General features: G+C 37.3%; 1 protein-coding gene across 3 annotated transcripts in view; it reads right to left on the reverse strand.

Moving 5' to 3' along the window:
- The window catches only part of LOC106913309 (NLR family CARD domain-containing protein 3-like), a 50,709-nt gene that overhangs the window by 7,594 nt on the left and 24,803 nt on the right, over positions 1-18,312 (reverse strand). The window contains exons 1-6 of one of the 3 annotated variants that reach the window (XM_088013152.1): positions 2,549-2,814; positions 1,726-1,831; positions 1,575-1,649; positions 1,234-1,344; positions 364-427; positions 30-258 (exon numbers count right to left, since the gene is read on the reverse strand). The exons of 1 other annotated variant lie outside the window; for it this stretch is intronic. In XM_088013152.1, coding sequence (XP_087869278.1) covers positions 30-258; positions 364-427; positions 1,234-1,344; positions 1,575-1,649; positions 1,726-1,757 — 511 coding nt within the window. In that variant the 5' untranslated portion in view covers positions 1,758-1,831; positions 2,549-2,814. Of the gene's footprint in view, positions 1-29; positions 259-363; positions 428-1,233; positions 1,345-1,574; positions 1,650-1,725; positions 1,832-2,544; positions 2,815-18,312 lie in introns of those variants that run through there. One more of the 3 variants, XM_088013150.1, reaches the window with a different exon arrangement.

The raw sequence follows: 18,312 nt of genomic DNA on the forward strand, positions 1-18,312 counted from the left end.
CAGCAGAATTGTTGTAGAAATCCTCTTACTGCTCTGCAGACGGTCAGCCAGCTCCTCCTGCTTCATCTTCCTCAGGAAGTTCAGGGTGATCTTCATCACCGCCTCTCTGCTGCTCCTCCTCTGCTCTTCATCCTCACCCCTCATCACCTCCTCATCCTCACTCTGACCCTCTGAGCATTCTGGGTCATCTGGACTCAGAACCTTTTGGATCTTCTTCAGCTCGTTCTTCACGAATGTGACAATGTTTTCCTCCAGCAGCTGGAACAGAATGAGAAGATATCAGACTAGATCTGAACATCAGGTCCATGTTGGACAGACTGACAGTCCTCTGGTCTACAGACTGAACAGAACCGATGTACAGACCATAAATATGGAGTCCAGCTGGACAGACGGATCAGTGGGAACCTCTGAGCTCTGCAGATCCTCTCTGTGGAGGAACCAGGACAAATGAACCAGAATCTGTCTGTCCACACAGAGACAAACTGAGATGAAGCTTCTCTGCAGATTGGAGGCAGAATTAGCTTTGCATAGTTCTTTAGTTTTCTAAACCTTAAAACCGGCAGCACAGGTTCCATCGGTGTTTAACTAGGAACACTGAGATATTTTAGGATCTGTTTTCTGATGATTGGGACTGAAACGCTGAGAGAAAGACAGCAGCAAAAGTCTGTTTGGTTCAGGTTTAAATATCCAGAGCAGAATAAAACATCCACCTTCTTTATGCAGAAACAATTCAATTAGCTCTGATTTTAGAATTCAGACCAAAATTATTCAAACCCTGGCAGATTTAATTTTTAATAAAATCAGTAAATTTAAAAGGAAAAAATTATGTAATTCATATTTTTCTCTATAATCAGTGAATTACAGGAATCAACAGTTTTAATCTTGGAGCTCCACTAATGTTTATCCACAGATTCTCAACATTGTATCTGCATTTCTTTAGATAAATTCATAAAATGCTCCAACAGGTGGTTTCCACAGAGCTGAAATCTAAGATGGCAGCAGCTGATGCAGCTCTTAGATCATTACATGTTTTCTCCCTATTAATAAACTTTCACATCTTGTTCTGCAGCTGCAGAGTTTTCTAGGTTCCTCATGTCTCCCAAACGTTGCTAAAGACCCAGAAAGTCCCTAAAAACATTCAATCATGATGACTTTTTAAAATACAAACAGAAAATCAAATGTGACCAGAACTGGTATATTTTATGATCATGTCAGTAGAACATTGAACAGAACCTTTGGACCCGACTCTTTGCTGCTGGAGGCTGGTCTGATTTAAACTTAATATTAAAGTCCTTTGATCTGTTGCTCTTCAATGACACACAGCTGGGCTCAGCTGCACGACTCCTGTAAATTAATAAAAAGGTCATGTTAGAAATGGATTGGTGATAAAAAGCCTCCTGGTTGTTGGCAGCAGGACTGGATTGTTTTCCAATAATCACATTAATATATTTGTATAAAATCGTCAAATTTCAGAGGAAAATATTTCTTCAGGTGATAAAAGGCGACTTTGTAAAGATAATATTTGTTGGGCTCACATGAACATTTAAAAAATAAAACACTTAGATCCAGCTCACCTCTTTGAGTTGTTACTGCTGAAGGAAACACGGCTGGGTCCAGGTCCAGGTCCAGGTTCTGGTTCTGATAGCTTCCTGTGAACGGAGACGGTTTGGTGATTCCACTGCTGAACTTTGACCTTTCCTGCACAGGTAAAGGTCATGACCTCACCTGTGGTCCTGGTGTTCCCCACTAAGAGACATTTTAGAGGGAAGGACTGTGTCCTCTCTGTCCTCACACTGATCCTGCTGCCACTAGGTGGCGCACCTCCACTCACCTAAAAACACAAACTGGTTTGAAATGTTGACTTTAATTAATTACTTTATATTAATGTTTTATTGAATTTATATTTATTTTCTAAATCAAGTTAGAATCAGATGATGATATTATTAATGATTTGTTGAATCAATGAATAGAGAGGAAAATAATTGATCATTTTGTGTTTTGAGGAAACTTGATGAATCTGAGACTTTGAGAGAAAAATCTCAGGAGACACTCGTCCACATGACCTGTTAGTAAAACAGCTGGAGAATAAAATCATGAAGCTTATTGAGTCAGAACTCAAATAAAATCAAGTAAGAGTGGAAATACGTCATAGTAAAATTACTCAAGTAAAACCAAAGCATAGAAAAGTATTTCTGAAAATACATTTTTCAAAGAAGTTACTGAACAAATGTAACTAACTCTGACTGAAGTGAAGCTTTGAATAAGTGACATTTCTCTATGAAATGTTAAAATTCTCATCAATGTCTCATTGTTTCACCTCAACAGTATTTAGTATTTAATATAAATATCTATGGATCCTATGAACGTCTTCCAGCTCCAGGCCGCCTTGTTTTCTTCTATGGGCAGATTTTCATCGGTCCCTTCCAGTTTCGGCTGGGAGTTTGTTACTGGGAGCTATGGAGCGGAAGTTTCTGCTGATTCTGAACGCAACGACCCTTAAAACGATCCAAACCATCACAACGAAACAAATGTTACGTTTCTTACCCACAGATTGAGATTTATGCGGGAAATCCAAACTACGTCAAAATGAGGAAAGTGAAAATAAAACTGAGACGTTCAGGGACCAAAGTAAAAGTCAGAAGAAGTCAGACTCAATTTAAAATAGATGGGAAATACGGTCTATTTAAAGAAACGATCCTGTTTAACTGATTATATTTTCTCCCTCTAATATTTAGTTTTTCTGTTCTATTAATGAAACATAAAGCAGAAATGAAATAGAAAGGTTTGACTAGACGTCTTTCGCTGAAGTCACGTGACTGATGTGATGACGTCACATCGTCAGCCTCAAGTATATCCTGGTAGTAAGAGTGATCACGTGCTTCACACGGGTTTAATTAAACATGTCATGACTAATATGCAGCAAATAGTATTAATGTGGTGTTATATTGTATTATGGGGCAGAATGAGAACTCAGAAGGGAAACGAAGCCTTGGTTGTTTGTGAAAAAAGATTTACCTGTTGGCAGGTTGGACTAATAATCTCTAAACTAGTGGAAAAGAACCGAGACAAACATAGAGGCTATTATAGATTAGAAAGGATAATTTAATCAGTTAATACATGAACTACGAAGTAAAGTTTATTCATTTCGCATCACAGTGAACTTCTGTTGAAAGTGATCCCAAAATAATTAAACTCGGCTAAACTCGGTGGGTGGAGCTAATAAGCAGGAAGTAGTTCAGTCTTCAGACGCTTCAACGCTCTAAGTTTGTTTTCTTCATGTTTTAGTTTTACTGTACAAACTGTTTAAGTTTTATCACGAAAACAAATCCAGCTTCAGATCTATTGCTACATTTAGTTAATTTTATTCAGAATTTTCTGTCATTTAAAGGTACAGACGTGTGAAAAAAAACAAGTTTTTAAAATGTTTAAACCCATTTTTAGCCTGTTGATCATAAGATCAGATGGTAGATTGGAGATCTGAGGTGAACAGAACTAAACCCGGTTCTGTCCAGAGGTTGAAGCCAAACTTCAGAAAATGTTACAGTGCAGGATTTTTATTCACATCAGTTTTTTTCTTCTGTAACTTAGGAAGTTACTGATATAAAGTATTTTGCCAAGTGATGTATAATCCATAAACTTTTCACACATTTTGCTCCGTTCAAATAGTTTTAATACATAAAAAATAAAGATTTTTCTTCAGACTTCTGTGAGCTCACCCTGGACCCAAACAGCTCACAAGTTCCTCAAACTGAGAACAGGAAGGTGACCGACCTGCAGCAGGAAATGTATCAGGTTGTATACTAATTCCTGCTTCTGCTAATTTATGCTAATGTTGCTATATTTTACTTTTTCAACTCTTTCAAGTATTTCATGTTTTATACTAATTTATGCTTCTGCTAGTCTATGCCATTTATTTTGCTATGTTTTACTTTTCAAATATTTCAGGTTGAATTCAAAATAATGCTTCTGCTAATTCATGCTATGTCCTTGGCTAAATTTCACTCTTTAGCAAAAGATTTCTACCATGTATGACTGTACCTTTATTCTGCTTTTATCCCTATTTCTTATGCTTTGTTCTGCTGTGTTTTGCATTTTCTGCAGCAATCATTCTGCAAATATTCATTCTCACGGCTGTTTCGCTAGGAACAGCAATTTTTCTCGTTCTTCTTCTGCCTCCCTTAATGCGGCTCGTACCGCTGCATGCCCACCAACAAAAATGGTATCAAAACGTGCGGATTAGCCTTTTTCGTAAAGTTAGCTATTAGCTAGTTTGCTTGTTAATTAGACATGTTTAGTATATTGAATGGAGCAAGAGAAATTAAAACAACATGCTAGTGATGCTCCACATGCTACTGCCAGCATTTAGGCTAACATTAGCATTTTGGCTAATTTTAGCTTATACACTAATTTTAACACAGAGAATGGCATAAGTCCATGCTACTGAACATGCTTGAGACTCTCCACATGCTGTTGAGTACATTGCAGCTTTCTTTAGCATTGATGCTAAGTTTTAGCATCAGAACGCTGCGTCTAAACCGACGGGCACACTTTGGCAGGCCCCAGTTAAATTTCTTCAGGAATTTTCTAGTTCATCTGACTCCACTTCAGTTATCATCTCATTCACAAGGGCTCAAACTCGCTGTCACCATGTTGTTTGTTTTCCCAGCGCAACGTGATTGGTAGAAAATGTTCAGGTTGGGAGGGGGGGAGGGACTAGTGATGCATTCATAGGGTGTCGGATAAACCGTACTCAGTGAATTTAACTGCGAAAGTTTATTATTTGAACAATTTATATTTGGTAGTTGCAATATAGCCATTTTAACTATCATCAATTGAAATTATCGCAGTACACCGAGTATACTCGGTATATCGCCCAGCCATAGTTCAACCATAATTTTAAATCTCTATATTTTGTCCTTAACCACTTAACCCTCGCCCCCAAAATCACCAAAGAATCATAAACCTTTAGCCACATTAGCAGCTCTCTGTATCCTTCAGAGTGCAGTAGATTGGGCTTGAACAGAATAAAGGTCATTTGAACATTGCCTTTCTTGTTTGGAGCTTTTACCCTCCAAAGTGCCAGATTTTGGTTTAAAGTTAACAAAACATTTAGATGAGTAAAGTGGGCAGAAAGGAAACATTTCTGACCTTCACTACCGCTGCTACTTATGAAATAAAACATTTCCTATTCACTTTCTCAGCAGAGTTTTGCAGGTTAGTCCTTGATTGTCCTGGTTTTCTAACAAACATAAAAGGAATGAATAGAGTGGAAATATAGGTGGAAACAAATACTTTGTGATTAATTTTAAATCCTAGAAACGTCCTTGCAACTTGTAGAGAATCATGAATATAAAATCCAAAAACAACCCCAACTGCAAGCATTAAATCTGTTACTTGTTTTCTTTTGCCAATGGAAAATAAAGGTTTAAAAACAGTAGGTGAAAAAAATAATGTATCATTCTCAGTGAGCCACCCACACATCCACGTCCGCAGACTGTGAGCGAAGCCTGGAGATTGATAGTTGACTTAATATAGTGTGCTTTAGACAAAGACGAATGGAGTTCAAATTGGAGACGGATGTACAGTCTGAGCCAAAATCAATAATAAAGACTTTCATTTTCAAACAAGATGAGGCACCTGCAGTTGATGTATAGACCTGGAGGTGATGTACAGACCTGGACCTCAAACGTCCATCAGAAAGACGGCGAACCTGACCTGCCGACAACACATGATGAATGCCTGGCAAGGCCAATGCTACACTGAGGCCATTCTGCTAATCGGATCACAGCCAAGGGATAGCAGGAGTAAACAAATAGTCTGCAGCAGACATGGTTTCTGATGGTGTTCTGGATAAATGTTTAAATGACCTTCATTGCGTAATTCCTGCAGGAAAACTTTTCAAATTGCAGACATTGTGCATTAAAAAGTTGATCAATGGTCATTTTAGACACTTTCAGTCAATCAAAACTTCAGCAACAAGGAAGTTCAAAGTGCTTTACATCATGAAAATCTAAAAATAAAAACACAATACAGTCAACAACTATGAAAACCAAAGGTCGATACAACAGATCCTTAAGTTGTTCAGTGATTTATAAACTAACAACATATTTTAAACCCTATTTTCTGAGTGTAGGGACTTTAGAGCTGGGTGATGTTCTCTAACTTCCTGGTTTTAGTCAGGACACCAGCAGCAGCGTTCTGGATCTGATTGATTTTTTAGGCAGACCTGTTGAAATAATTGATGCAACTCAAGATAAACTCTTGGATGAGTTTATCTAGATCTTGCTGAGACAAAATCTAATCCTGGAAATGTTCTTCAGGTGATAGAAGACCAACTTTGTGACAGTCTTCATGTAACTGTGAAGGTTCAGGTCTGATTTTTGGTCTGATTGCTAGTCTCTAGCTGTAATGACTAGATCATTTAATTTTTTGGTCCAAAGATAATAGCTTCAACTTTGTTTCTGTTTAGCTGGAGAAAGTTTTGACACACACACAGTTGAGTGGTTGGATTCAGGTTCAGTTTAAGGAATTTCAAACTATATAATTAGTGTTGGAGATGTTAAATATTGGAGTCGTGAAGAAATTTATTTGGTGCCAAAACATTTCACTGTTGTGCCTCTGGTTGCTCGTATTGTTAGCATCATTAACCAACTCTTGTTGCCTGATTGTTGGAGTCCTGGTTGGTGTTTTTGCATGTTCTCTGTCATATTTACTCCTTCTTGACAACATGCAGCTCTTTGCCATTTTTCAGCTTTTGTTTTGTTATTACTGTTCAGCAACTGATCAAAAATACCCACAAATATACGGTGCAATTGTCCATAGAGCTTGGATCTGTTATTTGTACCACTGTGCTCCTCCTTCACTATAATTTAATATTAATTTTCCCCTTTTTCTAATTCCAAAAACATTAAAAACTACTTCTCCTTCATCAGACTGCCCTCCCCTGGGTCCTGTGTGAACCGGGATGTTTATGGCAGCAGAAACAATCACGTCAGGCCTCTTCTGTTTGTTAAGCCTGTTCGTCTCGAGGGAAGCTTTCTGCAGAGGAATTACATCCTGGATTGTTCTCCAGGATGAAGCTGTCGCTGCCATTAAGGCTTAACCAGACTCAGATGTGAAGGCAGAGATCTGTGCAGTCGAACTTTGACCGTGCAGCCTGGCAGAAAATTGGTGCGATGAACAATATCGACATGTTTACATCTCTAAAATACAAGATGTCTGAATTCCATAATGTAAACATTTCCAATCAATACATTGTTTGCTGGCAGAAAGACTTTGACCATATGCTGTTGTGTTACTTACTCGACCCAGAAGACCGACGGTCTTTATTAACTACAGCTGTTTGTCTCAATAGTGTTTTTGATTATATTTTTGATCATAAATTGTTGGGGGTCTATTATTTTCTCCACTGTTTGTTTAATTAATCCACTAATAAATATCAATACATTCAAAAACATGATTAAATGCTGTGACACACAATCATAGTCACACAGTCACCTAAAAATGAAGGAATTAATGGTTCTTACCGTCACTTTTATTGTTATCACCATAGAAACACAAAATACCTGGATGAAATTTGAAGTCCATGTCGTCCACCTTTACTTCTAGTTTCAAAAAAATTACATGAAGTGAAAAATATCCCAAACAACACCAGCCCAAATAAAACTCATTTCTTTGGAGACAAATTTGCCCCCATTAGCAAATGGACAAAGTGGGCATGTTTGATTGGCAACAGACTAAATTTATTGAACACTGAAAGTGGTGAACTGCCTCAGTAAAGGTCAAAGTTCATGACCCAACAATAAAAGAGAGACTGAGCCTCCATGTCAGATCTAATCATAACCAGAAAGAAAACAAACTCATGTTTTCAAAAAAGCTGTAATTTCTGGTTTTACCAAAGGTTTGTGAGTGGCCTAATCAAAGTTTAGAGCTTAAACAGACCAATTATGCATAAAAACATTTGAATATGATTTTATTAAAATCCCTCTAGTGTCATAAACTATTTATATCCATTTAATTGCAGCGCTTGATGGCAACCAGTTGTTACATTTAAGGAGGAATGACTTTCATCCCATTGGACCAGGATGCTTTGGGTGGATTTTTCCCATTAATAATAAAACAAAACATTTAAAAACATTTTTTTTTCCTCTGTTATGAAAATTTGATTTATCTGAAATATTAAAAGGATCCAACTACTTATTCACAGCTCTGTAAATCTTTGTTAAAAGATGCATGCTGGTGAAACTCAGTAGTAATTGCAGAGCCACGTTGGGTTTTGTCCACCGTTAAACTAGATTAATGAGATAATGTCTGATTCAGGTAAAACTTAATGAATGTGCAAAGCTCTGACCTCAGGATCTGCAACCTCTACCATCCCTAACCACACTGGGCCCTTGAATTAGATTTTAGAGCCTGCTTTAATTTTCTGTACAGGAAATTGGACTCCAGTTCATGCATACATTCATACAAATTCAGCTGCAACCTGTGACCTTCATTGTTTGCAGGCATTTAGTTTAATAACCTCTTTATTCGTTTTTTTTTTTACCGCTGGGGTTTGTTGTTTGAATTTTAACATGCAGAGGTTAAAGATAAACACAAGTTTTAATATTTATTTAAAAAAAGGAAAATGTTGAATTAGACTTAGAGTGTTTACAAATCAGATTACTGAGCTGCACATCTTATTATGTTGTATTCACACCAGCCCAGTTTAGTCCGCTTTAATCAAACTCCAGTTTTGTTTACATTTTGTGAAGCAGAAAGTTGCTCTGGTCTTCTTCAGCGGTTTATGTCGATTCCTTCGGTGCAACTAACAGAAAAAGGAACAACTTTTTCTGTTAGTTTGGATTGTTTGACTCAGTGCAGTGTGAATGTAACAAATGTTGCAAGTTTGGTACCAGACTATCAAGTGTAAAAGCACCTTAAACAGCACAAAGCAGACCCAGCTGTTCTGTTACTGAAGGTCCTCTTCAAAATAACTAATTATCGACTCTAACTTATAAAAAAAAATACTCGAGACTTGTTTTTTTATGAATCAGATGAGTCATCAAAGACTTGCTTTCACTAAAGAGGCAACCTTCTCAGTCCAAAGATTTTTCATTTATTTAATTCAGTATTTTCTCAACGAGTCCAGCATGTTGGCACCAAGCAACAGAAACTTTATGAAACAATTTTATGTAGAAATGAAGTGTCTGAATCAACTGTCACAGCTGAAAAACAAAATTTATGCCATTCTTGAATTGTTATTAGGGTTGTAATAGTTTGAAGGCCGAAGCTGTTTTGTGTCTGATCAGAAAGCGTCTCCATGTTTGTGGTTTGTTCCACCTCCACCCATCGTCCTGAGCACCTGGAGAGACGGAAAATTAGTTAAAATGATGAAAACTGTGTTCCGACGTGATCCGTTCTGTTGTGAGCTTGAATCCCTGTAGAGAAAATAAAACATCTTTTTATGTTTTGTAAGTCATTTACAATTTTGTGCATTTTGGGAAGCGACTCAGACAATCAGAAGCGGTTCAGCGGCGTCCTGCGGAGCAGAGAAATGGCACCTAGAGGACGTTCCTCTCTAATTGCAAACGTTTTTTGCCAGCAGGCAGGTTAAGTGCTGCCAGCTGCATTTAACTACCAGCGGTGGCGGCAAATAGCTTCTTGAGGACGTTTCACACTTTACGTGAATTACATATTTTGTGTTAAAGAGCTTCTCAAATCCAGAAACAGACGTTTGCGATGTGAAAATATCATTTTAGGAGAAATATTTCGGAATGATGGCGTTTCCAAAAGTGGGTTCGTTTCAATTCATCACACACAAATTGATTAATATGTATAATAGTGGCTTATATGTGTGTTCTCTGAACTTGGAATATTATTTTAGGCCAGGTGAAAAAGTATTTGATGCACTTGGTTTTCTCTCCTTTTGTATAAATTTCTGCATCAATGCAGTGTGTGAGGCTTTCAGGAAGCCCAGGTTGGTTTTGTCTGCTTTGGTTCTGGTGTCTCTCATGTTCTTCTTCTGTGGTGTTCAGTCAGGTTAGTGTGCAACCATTTGGAAAAAACCCTTTCCCCTCCTCACCTGTGGGGGCGCTGCACCAAGAACTACCGAAGGAAACAACAAATAAAACCTCTGAAGGAGACGCTGAGCCAACTTTCTTTTTCACAAAATCAAAAATGGAGTGGCGTCCTTCTAGCTCTACTCTAGCACGATTGTTTAGGTTGTATTTACCCAGAATTCCTTGCGCTGTAGTCCACTTCCTGCTTTTGAAGCTGTCTCCAGTCAACTTGCCGTCCACATATGGATTTGAACTGAACCAGAGTTCACTTCAACCGAACCGAGGTTTGTAGGTGAACCATTGTTTGCTTCTATGGTTGCGTATCCACATATGTCCAAACGAACTGGACTTTATAGAAAAATGAACTAGATTGCACCCTAAAAGTTAGCCAACTTTTTAGATCCGACTAAAACTTTGTCCATCCAACCTGATTTAGCTTATTTTGTTCTTCAGACTGGAATTGGCTAAACTGGTTGTGCTCACATAATATGCACTTAAACCTTTATTTGTAAAGTATTGAGGGGCAAAAGTGAATTTATTTAAGGTGAATAGTTTCCAGGAAGCCTCCATAATGCAGCCTAACGTGTTGGGCCTCTCATCCCTATTCAGAAGCGCCGTCTCTCTCATATCAATCTGACCTCGGTGTAATAGAGTTCACCGTCGGCCTCTCTGTGGGCCAGCCGTTCCTCCCAACAAATCTCCTTAGCTGCATGTTTCCACTCTGTCCCCTCACGGCGAGTCACGGGTCAACGATGAAACTGTGAGTAAAACACGTTCCTCTCCTCCGTGGACTTCGCTCGTTCTCTGGCGCCCGGCGTTTCTCGGAGCGGTGTTGTGATTGTTGGAGCGCCGCCGAGTCGCCGACCTCCGTCTGCCTCATGCAGGGGTGAGTAACCAGGGCGTCCCGCTCTGATGTGTTTTACTTAGAGGGGAACGGCGGTACTTCACCTCCACAGCTTCCTGTAATGACGGAGCTGCTAAACAAAGACCTGCAGGGAAACCGTCAAGTCTGTAGGGAGAGAAAATCTGATCCAAAACACAAACTTTCTTTTTATTACTGGAGTACAACAGTTAAAAACAAAGAATTCAAGATAAAACACAAAAATACTCAAAAAGTGAAGATTTAAAAATTAAATTTTAAATGGGTAAAGTTTAAAATTAACCAAAATTAAGTTTATGTTTAATATGGGAGCTGTTACCATAGCGACTGAGTGATGGTGAAATTAAAAAAAAGGACTAACACTTTATGTCAAACTCGGTTAATTTTATCTCAAATTGTTCAAGTTCAGAAGGTCTGACGAACTGACTCTGAAAGACTGCAAGAAAGTTGAGTGGAAGGAAGAACAGGGGTGACAAATATATAATAAAACAACAGATAATACATAAAAAAAACATTTCCAAATCACTCTTATTCACAACCACGGGAGGGTAAAGTACCCAATCATTGTACTCAAGTAAGAGAAGCACTACTATGACTCATTTTTACTCTAGTAAAAGTAAAAAGTAGTGAAAAAGTATTTACTAAAAAGCCTACTCAAGCACTAAGTAACTGATGAAATAATCAATCATTTAATATTTAAAAATACACCATCAGACAAACCAAAAATATAAAGTTAAGTGAAAAATTTGGCACTTTAAAAGGAAAATAATTCATATAGGCAGGGCTTTATAAGCCTGGCGGGCCACCAGGCTTCAATTGTGCCCCCGCCAGTCTTAGCATGGATTTTTTTAAAAATCTTTTTAAAATGTTTGCATTTTTTAAGACTTTATAGTTGGTGTTCAGGTATTAATCTTCCAGTCTTTCAACGACACATAATTATCAAGTGATATTTTCCGATTCCCTGTCAACTTTAAACATTTTTTAACTCAAAAACACGACAAACCACTGGATGAATGACTGCATCCAACCACCAGGCTTAGCAAGTTTTCTGGGGGATACCTTGTTTAAGTAACAAAAAATAACAAAATCAGACGAAAAAAATTGTTTTTCTTATAATAAACTGATGAAACTTTAACAAAAACTGTCTGGTGAATATTTGGTTAAAATGTGTTTATTTTTCATTCGGTGTGTAAAAATATCTAAAAAATTTACTCGTAATAAAACTACTAAAGCATCATAAAAATACTCCTAAAAGTACATTTTTTCAAAACAGTTACTCAAGTAAATGTTACTACCCAAGTCTGTTCATGAAGTTTTTGGAACCAATTCTTAAGGATGCTACTGTATATAAATATTTACAATGTATTATGTAGGAAATCCCACTTTGTGCAGTAAAAGTATTTTTCTAGAAGCGTAATTTATTGAAGTAAATGTAACTATTTTCTACCCAGCTCTGTTTCTGTACAAATCTTGGATTATTCTCCGTCAAAGCTAACAGTCACTCATGCTGGATAGAAGTAATAAAACATGAACGACTAAAACTCATCCATTTTTCAGCAGCGAATTGAAGCTTTTCCATTTTCCACAAATAAAAACTTCACATATTTCTTTGATTTGAAGGTTTCTCCAGCAACTAATTGAGGATGTTTTACTAGAAAGGTGAAATTTCATTAATTTTCTGCAGGAACTTGGCTGCACAGCTCTGTGTTTGGAACAAATCCCTGCAAACACTCTTCCCTGTGTTTCTTTATCTCACTGCTCATGGCAAATAAAGCCTGTTTATCATTCTCTGTCTCACAAAGCCTCTCCTCTTATGAAGTAACAGTCTCTTGGCAACTAGCACATTATTCTGCTCTATTTGAGGCTCTGGGTTTAATAATTACTGTGTTTAATCTGAAATATGACTAGTGTCCAATCCGGTTGCTGCTACTGTCGTCCTGCAGAGCATTTCCACTGCTGTCATTCCTTCTGTTTTTGTGTTTCACCTAATTGTTTCACGTCAAACAAATTTTAATTGCAGCATAAATACAAAAATCTGCTTTTGTAATATTCTTTTTATGTATTGAATGGGGAAAATGTATCCAAACCAACTTGTTCCTGGGTGAAAAAGTGGCTTTTTATGCCACACTTGGCTCACACAACTGGCATCGACTTGTTATGTTAACTGGGAACTGGCTTTTTATATCACTGTAAATGAATTTTTTTCCTTCTGTTCTTTGCAGAATTGCTTTAATTTAGCCTCACTGGTTAGTTTTGAACACTAACAGCCACTTAAAGTCATGAAATGCGGTTTTATTTTCTGGCTTCATTTGGGTCATTGTTCTGGTCTGAAATAGACGGATATTTTCAGCTAGAGAGTAAATCCTGATATTTTTTTATATTTTTGATATATCATGATATTTTTAAATAATCTCTACTGTTGTTCTAAGCAGCGTGACATCATGGCCCCCTATCTCCATGCTGGAGGCAAAATCTGCTTGCTAACGATGACTAGCATTGGTTTTAGCTGTTAAGTTGTCAACATAACGCGCTAAATCTTAAATGACCGCCTGATATATAAAAGAATAAAAGGGAAGCAATGCTTTGCTACCTTAACTGAGGCAACCTGCAGAGGTTTAGATGCTGTTCTGGTTTGGTTTGTGACATTCTGGAAAATTTTCTGAATTTTTCTATTCAAACCTTATTTTTGACCCAAAAACTGAGTAATTATGAGGTGAATAAAAAATGATCCAACAAATAAAAAGATAAAGAACTGAATAGAACATCATTTGCAAATAACTTTTGGAAGAACATAAAACATTTAATGAGCCAAATTAATTTATCAAATTTGGTTTAAACATTATTTCAGAGAGAGAACGACCTAAATCCTGATTTTATTGATCAAAATTGACTAAATTTGATTATTTTCCCAAATGAAGGCTAAGAAAATTTATATTAGCAAAATTTGTCATTTTTAAAGTTTTGTATCTAGAATAATTTACATTTCCCTTTCCAGCAACAAATCTAATTAATTTATTTGCTTCATTAAAGCAATAAAAGCTTAGTTTATTGTTAAACTATCTATTTGCCAACTTTTAAATTGCATTAATGCTTTGGATTCTAATATTTAGATGAATTAAAGTGGAGAGACAGAATGAAGAGATAAATACCAACACATTTTGGTGCTAATAAATGTTCAAAGCGCTTTATGTAAAGAAAAATTAATAATAAATGAGCCCAATTCAGCTCTGTACTGTCCTCTTGTTGATTGAATATTAAAGATGAGGAGAAATTCACCTCCAGTTTTTGTTTTTTATTGATTGGAGCAAAGTCGATGTCAAAGGATTTGAAACATTAAATATGTATTTCATGGCAGCATGTGAAGACTCGGGGCGTTCTGCAGATTCATAAATTAATTTAAAGCTTTAGAGACGCAAAAAGAAAACATTCAAAATGAAGTTTCACACCTTTCCTCTTGTAATTTATTTCCAGACTTTGATTGTTCGTTTCTGGTGTAATTAATTTTTTACTTTTATTCTTGCTAACTTCCTTTGTGTTCAACTGAGAAGGATAATTAAAAAAACTCATAAAATATACAGATGAAGCCATTTTTGTCTTTAGTTTTCAATGCTCATGAGAAATATGAACACATTTTCTAAAACTTTACACCTTTAAAAACCATTTTCAGTAATTAGTTTTAGAAAATTCAACATTTTTATATTAAATTGAATAGATCAATTAATTTTGTGCAAAGTTGTAAATTAGCTGCTAGATTTCTTCAACACAAATTAAGCCGTGTTAGATGGAAACAATGAGTCAACTTGTGAATTATTTCATGAATTTATTAATTATCGTCATACAATACAAATATTAATGGACTTTTTGATGTTGTATGCCCTTAAAATGCTAATTTAAGTGATTAAAACTTTTTTTCTTCAAATATGTGCAAATTCAATTTTGAACGTGTTAAAAAATTAACTTCAAGACTGATTATCGTTTTCATTTTTGTGTTAAAATGTTTCTCCTCCCCCAGATTAAAGATTTCCTCCAGAAAACTTGTTAAGCCACCAGGCCCAAACACCAGTTTGGGTGCTAGGGCACTCATTCATCCAGCGGCTTGTCGTGTTTTTGAGATAATTTTTTTTTTTAATTTAACAGGAAATTTGAAAATACCCCTTGATAATCATGTGTTTTTAAAAGATTGGAAGATTAACACCTGAACACCAACTGCAAAGTCTTAAAAATGCAAACATTTTAAAAAGACTTAAATAAGTAAGCAATGCTTAGCTTGGTGGGGCCACAAGTAAAGCCTGGTGGCCCGCCAGGCTTATAATACACTGAGGGAAACTGCAGATTTGACTTGAAAATTGGTCATTTCCAGAAAAATAATTTATAAAACGGCACCAACGTGAAGCTTCGATGAGATTTGAACACAAATGCGTACAGGGTTTCCCTCTGTGTTTTATAAGCCTGGCGGGCCACCAGGCTTTGCTTGTGCCTCCACCAGCGTTAGCATTACTTATTTAAAAGGTTTTAAAATGTTTGCATTAATCTTCCAATAACACACGATTATCAAGTGATATTTTCAAATTTCCTGTAAACTTTAAACATTTTTTTAACTCAAAAACACAACGGACCGCTGGAAAAATGACTGCCTTAACACCAACTTAGCAAGTTTTCTGGGGGAATCATTGCAACAGAATCTAATAACTAGATAAACACATTCTCACAAAATAATGCAAAATACTCAACTTTGTCTATTTCTAGCATTTGCATCAACCCAGCCAATGTTATGCAAACAAAACTTAGAAACTGCAGCTGTCCAGGGACCAGGAGGGTTAAGCCTCTTATGTTTTAATAAGCTCATAATTAAAAGAGGCTGTAAATACTTTGCAGCATGGCAGCGTGTGTCGTTTGTTAAATGTGTCACCAAATCTCCTCTATAATTGTCTGAGAAAATCCAATCTGCCGGTTGAGGGCAGCTCAGGATTTGGGAGTAAAATTCGTGTTTGACGTGTCGCAGCACGTTTCACGCTTTGTTTTAACGCTCTGATGCTTCGTTTGCTAGTTTTTAGAAACAATAAATTAATTTTCTGTTCATCCGGGCGCGACGACGCTCCGACAATCGACCTTTTCTCCTCGTTAGTTCGGTCGGTTCGGCTGCAGTAAAGGTCAGCAGGATTACAGCTGAAAACCTTTACAGGTTGTCGGTTCAATTCCACATCTGCTATAAAAAACTTCCTTCCTTCCTTTACTTTCCTTTTTTTTAATTCTGTTTTCATTTTTTCCTTCCCCTGATCATTGAAGAAATGCTGATATCTAAACTTTACTTCATTCTGTAAACATGTTGTTTTAATATTTAACATGTTTCTTGGCTGCAGATTAGTGAGAACGATTTCCTCTGATTGTTTTTCTTCCGTCGTAATGAACCTCCTTTGGTTTCTCCTCTGGGGATCCGAGTTAGCAGGAATCAAATACGTCCTCCCCATTAAACATGTAATGTTAAAACTCTCAGCTTTCCTCACAGTAAATGTGTCCTTGTAAACACTTGAGCAGCCATTTTATTGGAGCAATCATCATTAAGACAGCAGCGTTTAAACATCACATTGCAGCAGATTATGTTGTGGAGCTGCAGTCGCAGTTGTTGGACATTAATAATGAACGCCGGCCCTGGATGCAGTTTCATGTAGGAAAGTGGCTCCAGAGCGCTGATCCTCCTCTCCACGTTTCCCACAAAGCATCATAATTAGCTTCTCTTTGCGTTCAGATAAGCAGCGTTTCTACTGAAGGTGTGGCGGCGCGTTCCTCCCCACTCAGGCTTTCATCAGGATGCGAGGCGGCTGCTGCCTTTGATGCCCGAGTCCTTCTAAGAACACAGGAAGTGAAATTAGAGTCACTACGCCGCTTTAAAGTCAGAAACGCGGATGAAGGACGCCGCTTACTGGCCAACACTTCATCTCTGTTAGCTGTGTTGTTCTGTTATCAATAATTGAGTTTTCTCTTGCATGAAGAGGATCAACTGTCTTCAACTCCTAAAACAATAAATCTTACCAAGTGTTTTTGGTCAAGTTTCTAGTGGAAATATCTCAATACACTTGAATTAAGACAAAACTAACTTCCAAGTAACTTTTCAGTAAGATAAAGAGGCTTGTTTTAAGTAAATAATTACTTAATATTGGTGAAATAGTTCTACTTCTACTGACGCCGTCACCTAGCAACCCCAGCCACGCCAAGCCGTTGCCTAGCAACCCCACCAAAGCCCAGGCAGTTACTTAGCAACCCAGTTCTAGTTCCACTGGCAGATTATTTCACTTGTAATAAAAACATTTTCCCATCTTTTAATTTATCTGCCAATGAAAATAGAACTTTTTCATCAATAATAAAGAAATGTTTACTTAAAACAAGCCTCTATAACCTGGTAAAAAGTTACTTTTAAGTTAGTTTGTCTTATTTCAAGTGTATGAAGATATTCCCACTAGAAACTGGATCAAAATTACTTGAGATTCTGTTTTTGCAGTATTTCCGTAACATAAAGGACTGGTTTTCAATGCACATGAGAAATATGATCACATTTTCTAAAATTTTACACCTCTAAATACCATTTTCAGTAACTATGTTTAGAAAATTCAAACATTTTCATCTTAATTGGGCTAATTTTCTGGATCTCCTTAACACAAATTAAGCTGTGTTTGATGATTTTTTTAATACAAATCATCATACATCACAAATATTCATACATTTTCTTAAAGTGCAAATTTTCTTTCTTTTACTTGAGTAAAAATATGCTGAAGTAGTGCTACTCCTGAGTAAATTTTTGGGATTATAATTGATTTGAATCTAATCGCAAGTCGATTAATAGTTGATTGATTTCCAGGTGATGTTGTGTTTGTGAAGAAACTCGGCTCTCAGCGGATGTCGATGTCTGCAGCCTGAGCGATGCTTCTGGGGTTTGATGCAGAGGCGGAGAAATACGTCGGGTAAGAGGAACATTTCCCTGCAGCCTGGCGATTACTTTGCCGACCTTCCCCTCCCTGTAGCTGTTTGTCACGGCCGCGTTAAAGTATTGCCCTGCAGCCGAACGCCGCCGCGGCGAAATGCATCACACGGCGAGTTTGTCAGGTCAGGAAATATGAGGCGGGCGCTTCACGGCGTCAGCAGCACCTTAAACCAACGCCGCCGGCGTGCGGCGAACGACGGCAGCTTGGTCCAAATCAAGTTGTAGGATTTGCATAGAAATTGGTTGGAGATCAGGAGATGCTCCTGTTCCTCTGAGGCCCAATCACATGAAGACACTGAGCGAGAAGTCTGAGGGAATCAGATCTGAGGCAGCGATCTGGAAAACAGGACAGAAACTCTCCCTCCAATGGAATATGTTGTCACTCTAAAACTTTACAATTAGCTCCTCTAAGGTGT

Source organism: Poecilia mexicana, unplaced genomic scaffold (genome assembly GCF_051168715.1).
Source record: "Poecilia mexicana isolate PSO_F unplaced genomic scaffold, ASM5116871v1 scaffold_2, whole genome shotgun sequence".
Classification (NCBI taxonomy): Eukaryota; Metazoa; Chordata; class Actinopteri; order Cyprinodontiformes; family Poeciliidae; genus Poecilia; species Poecilia mexicana.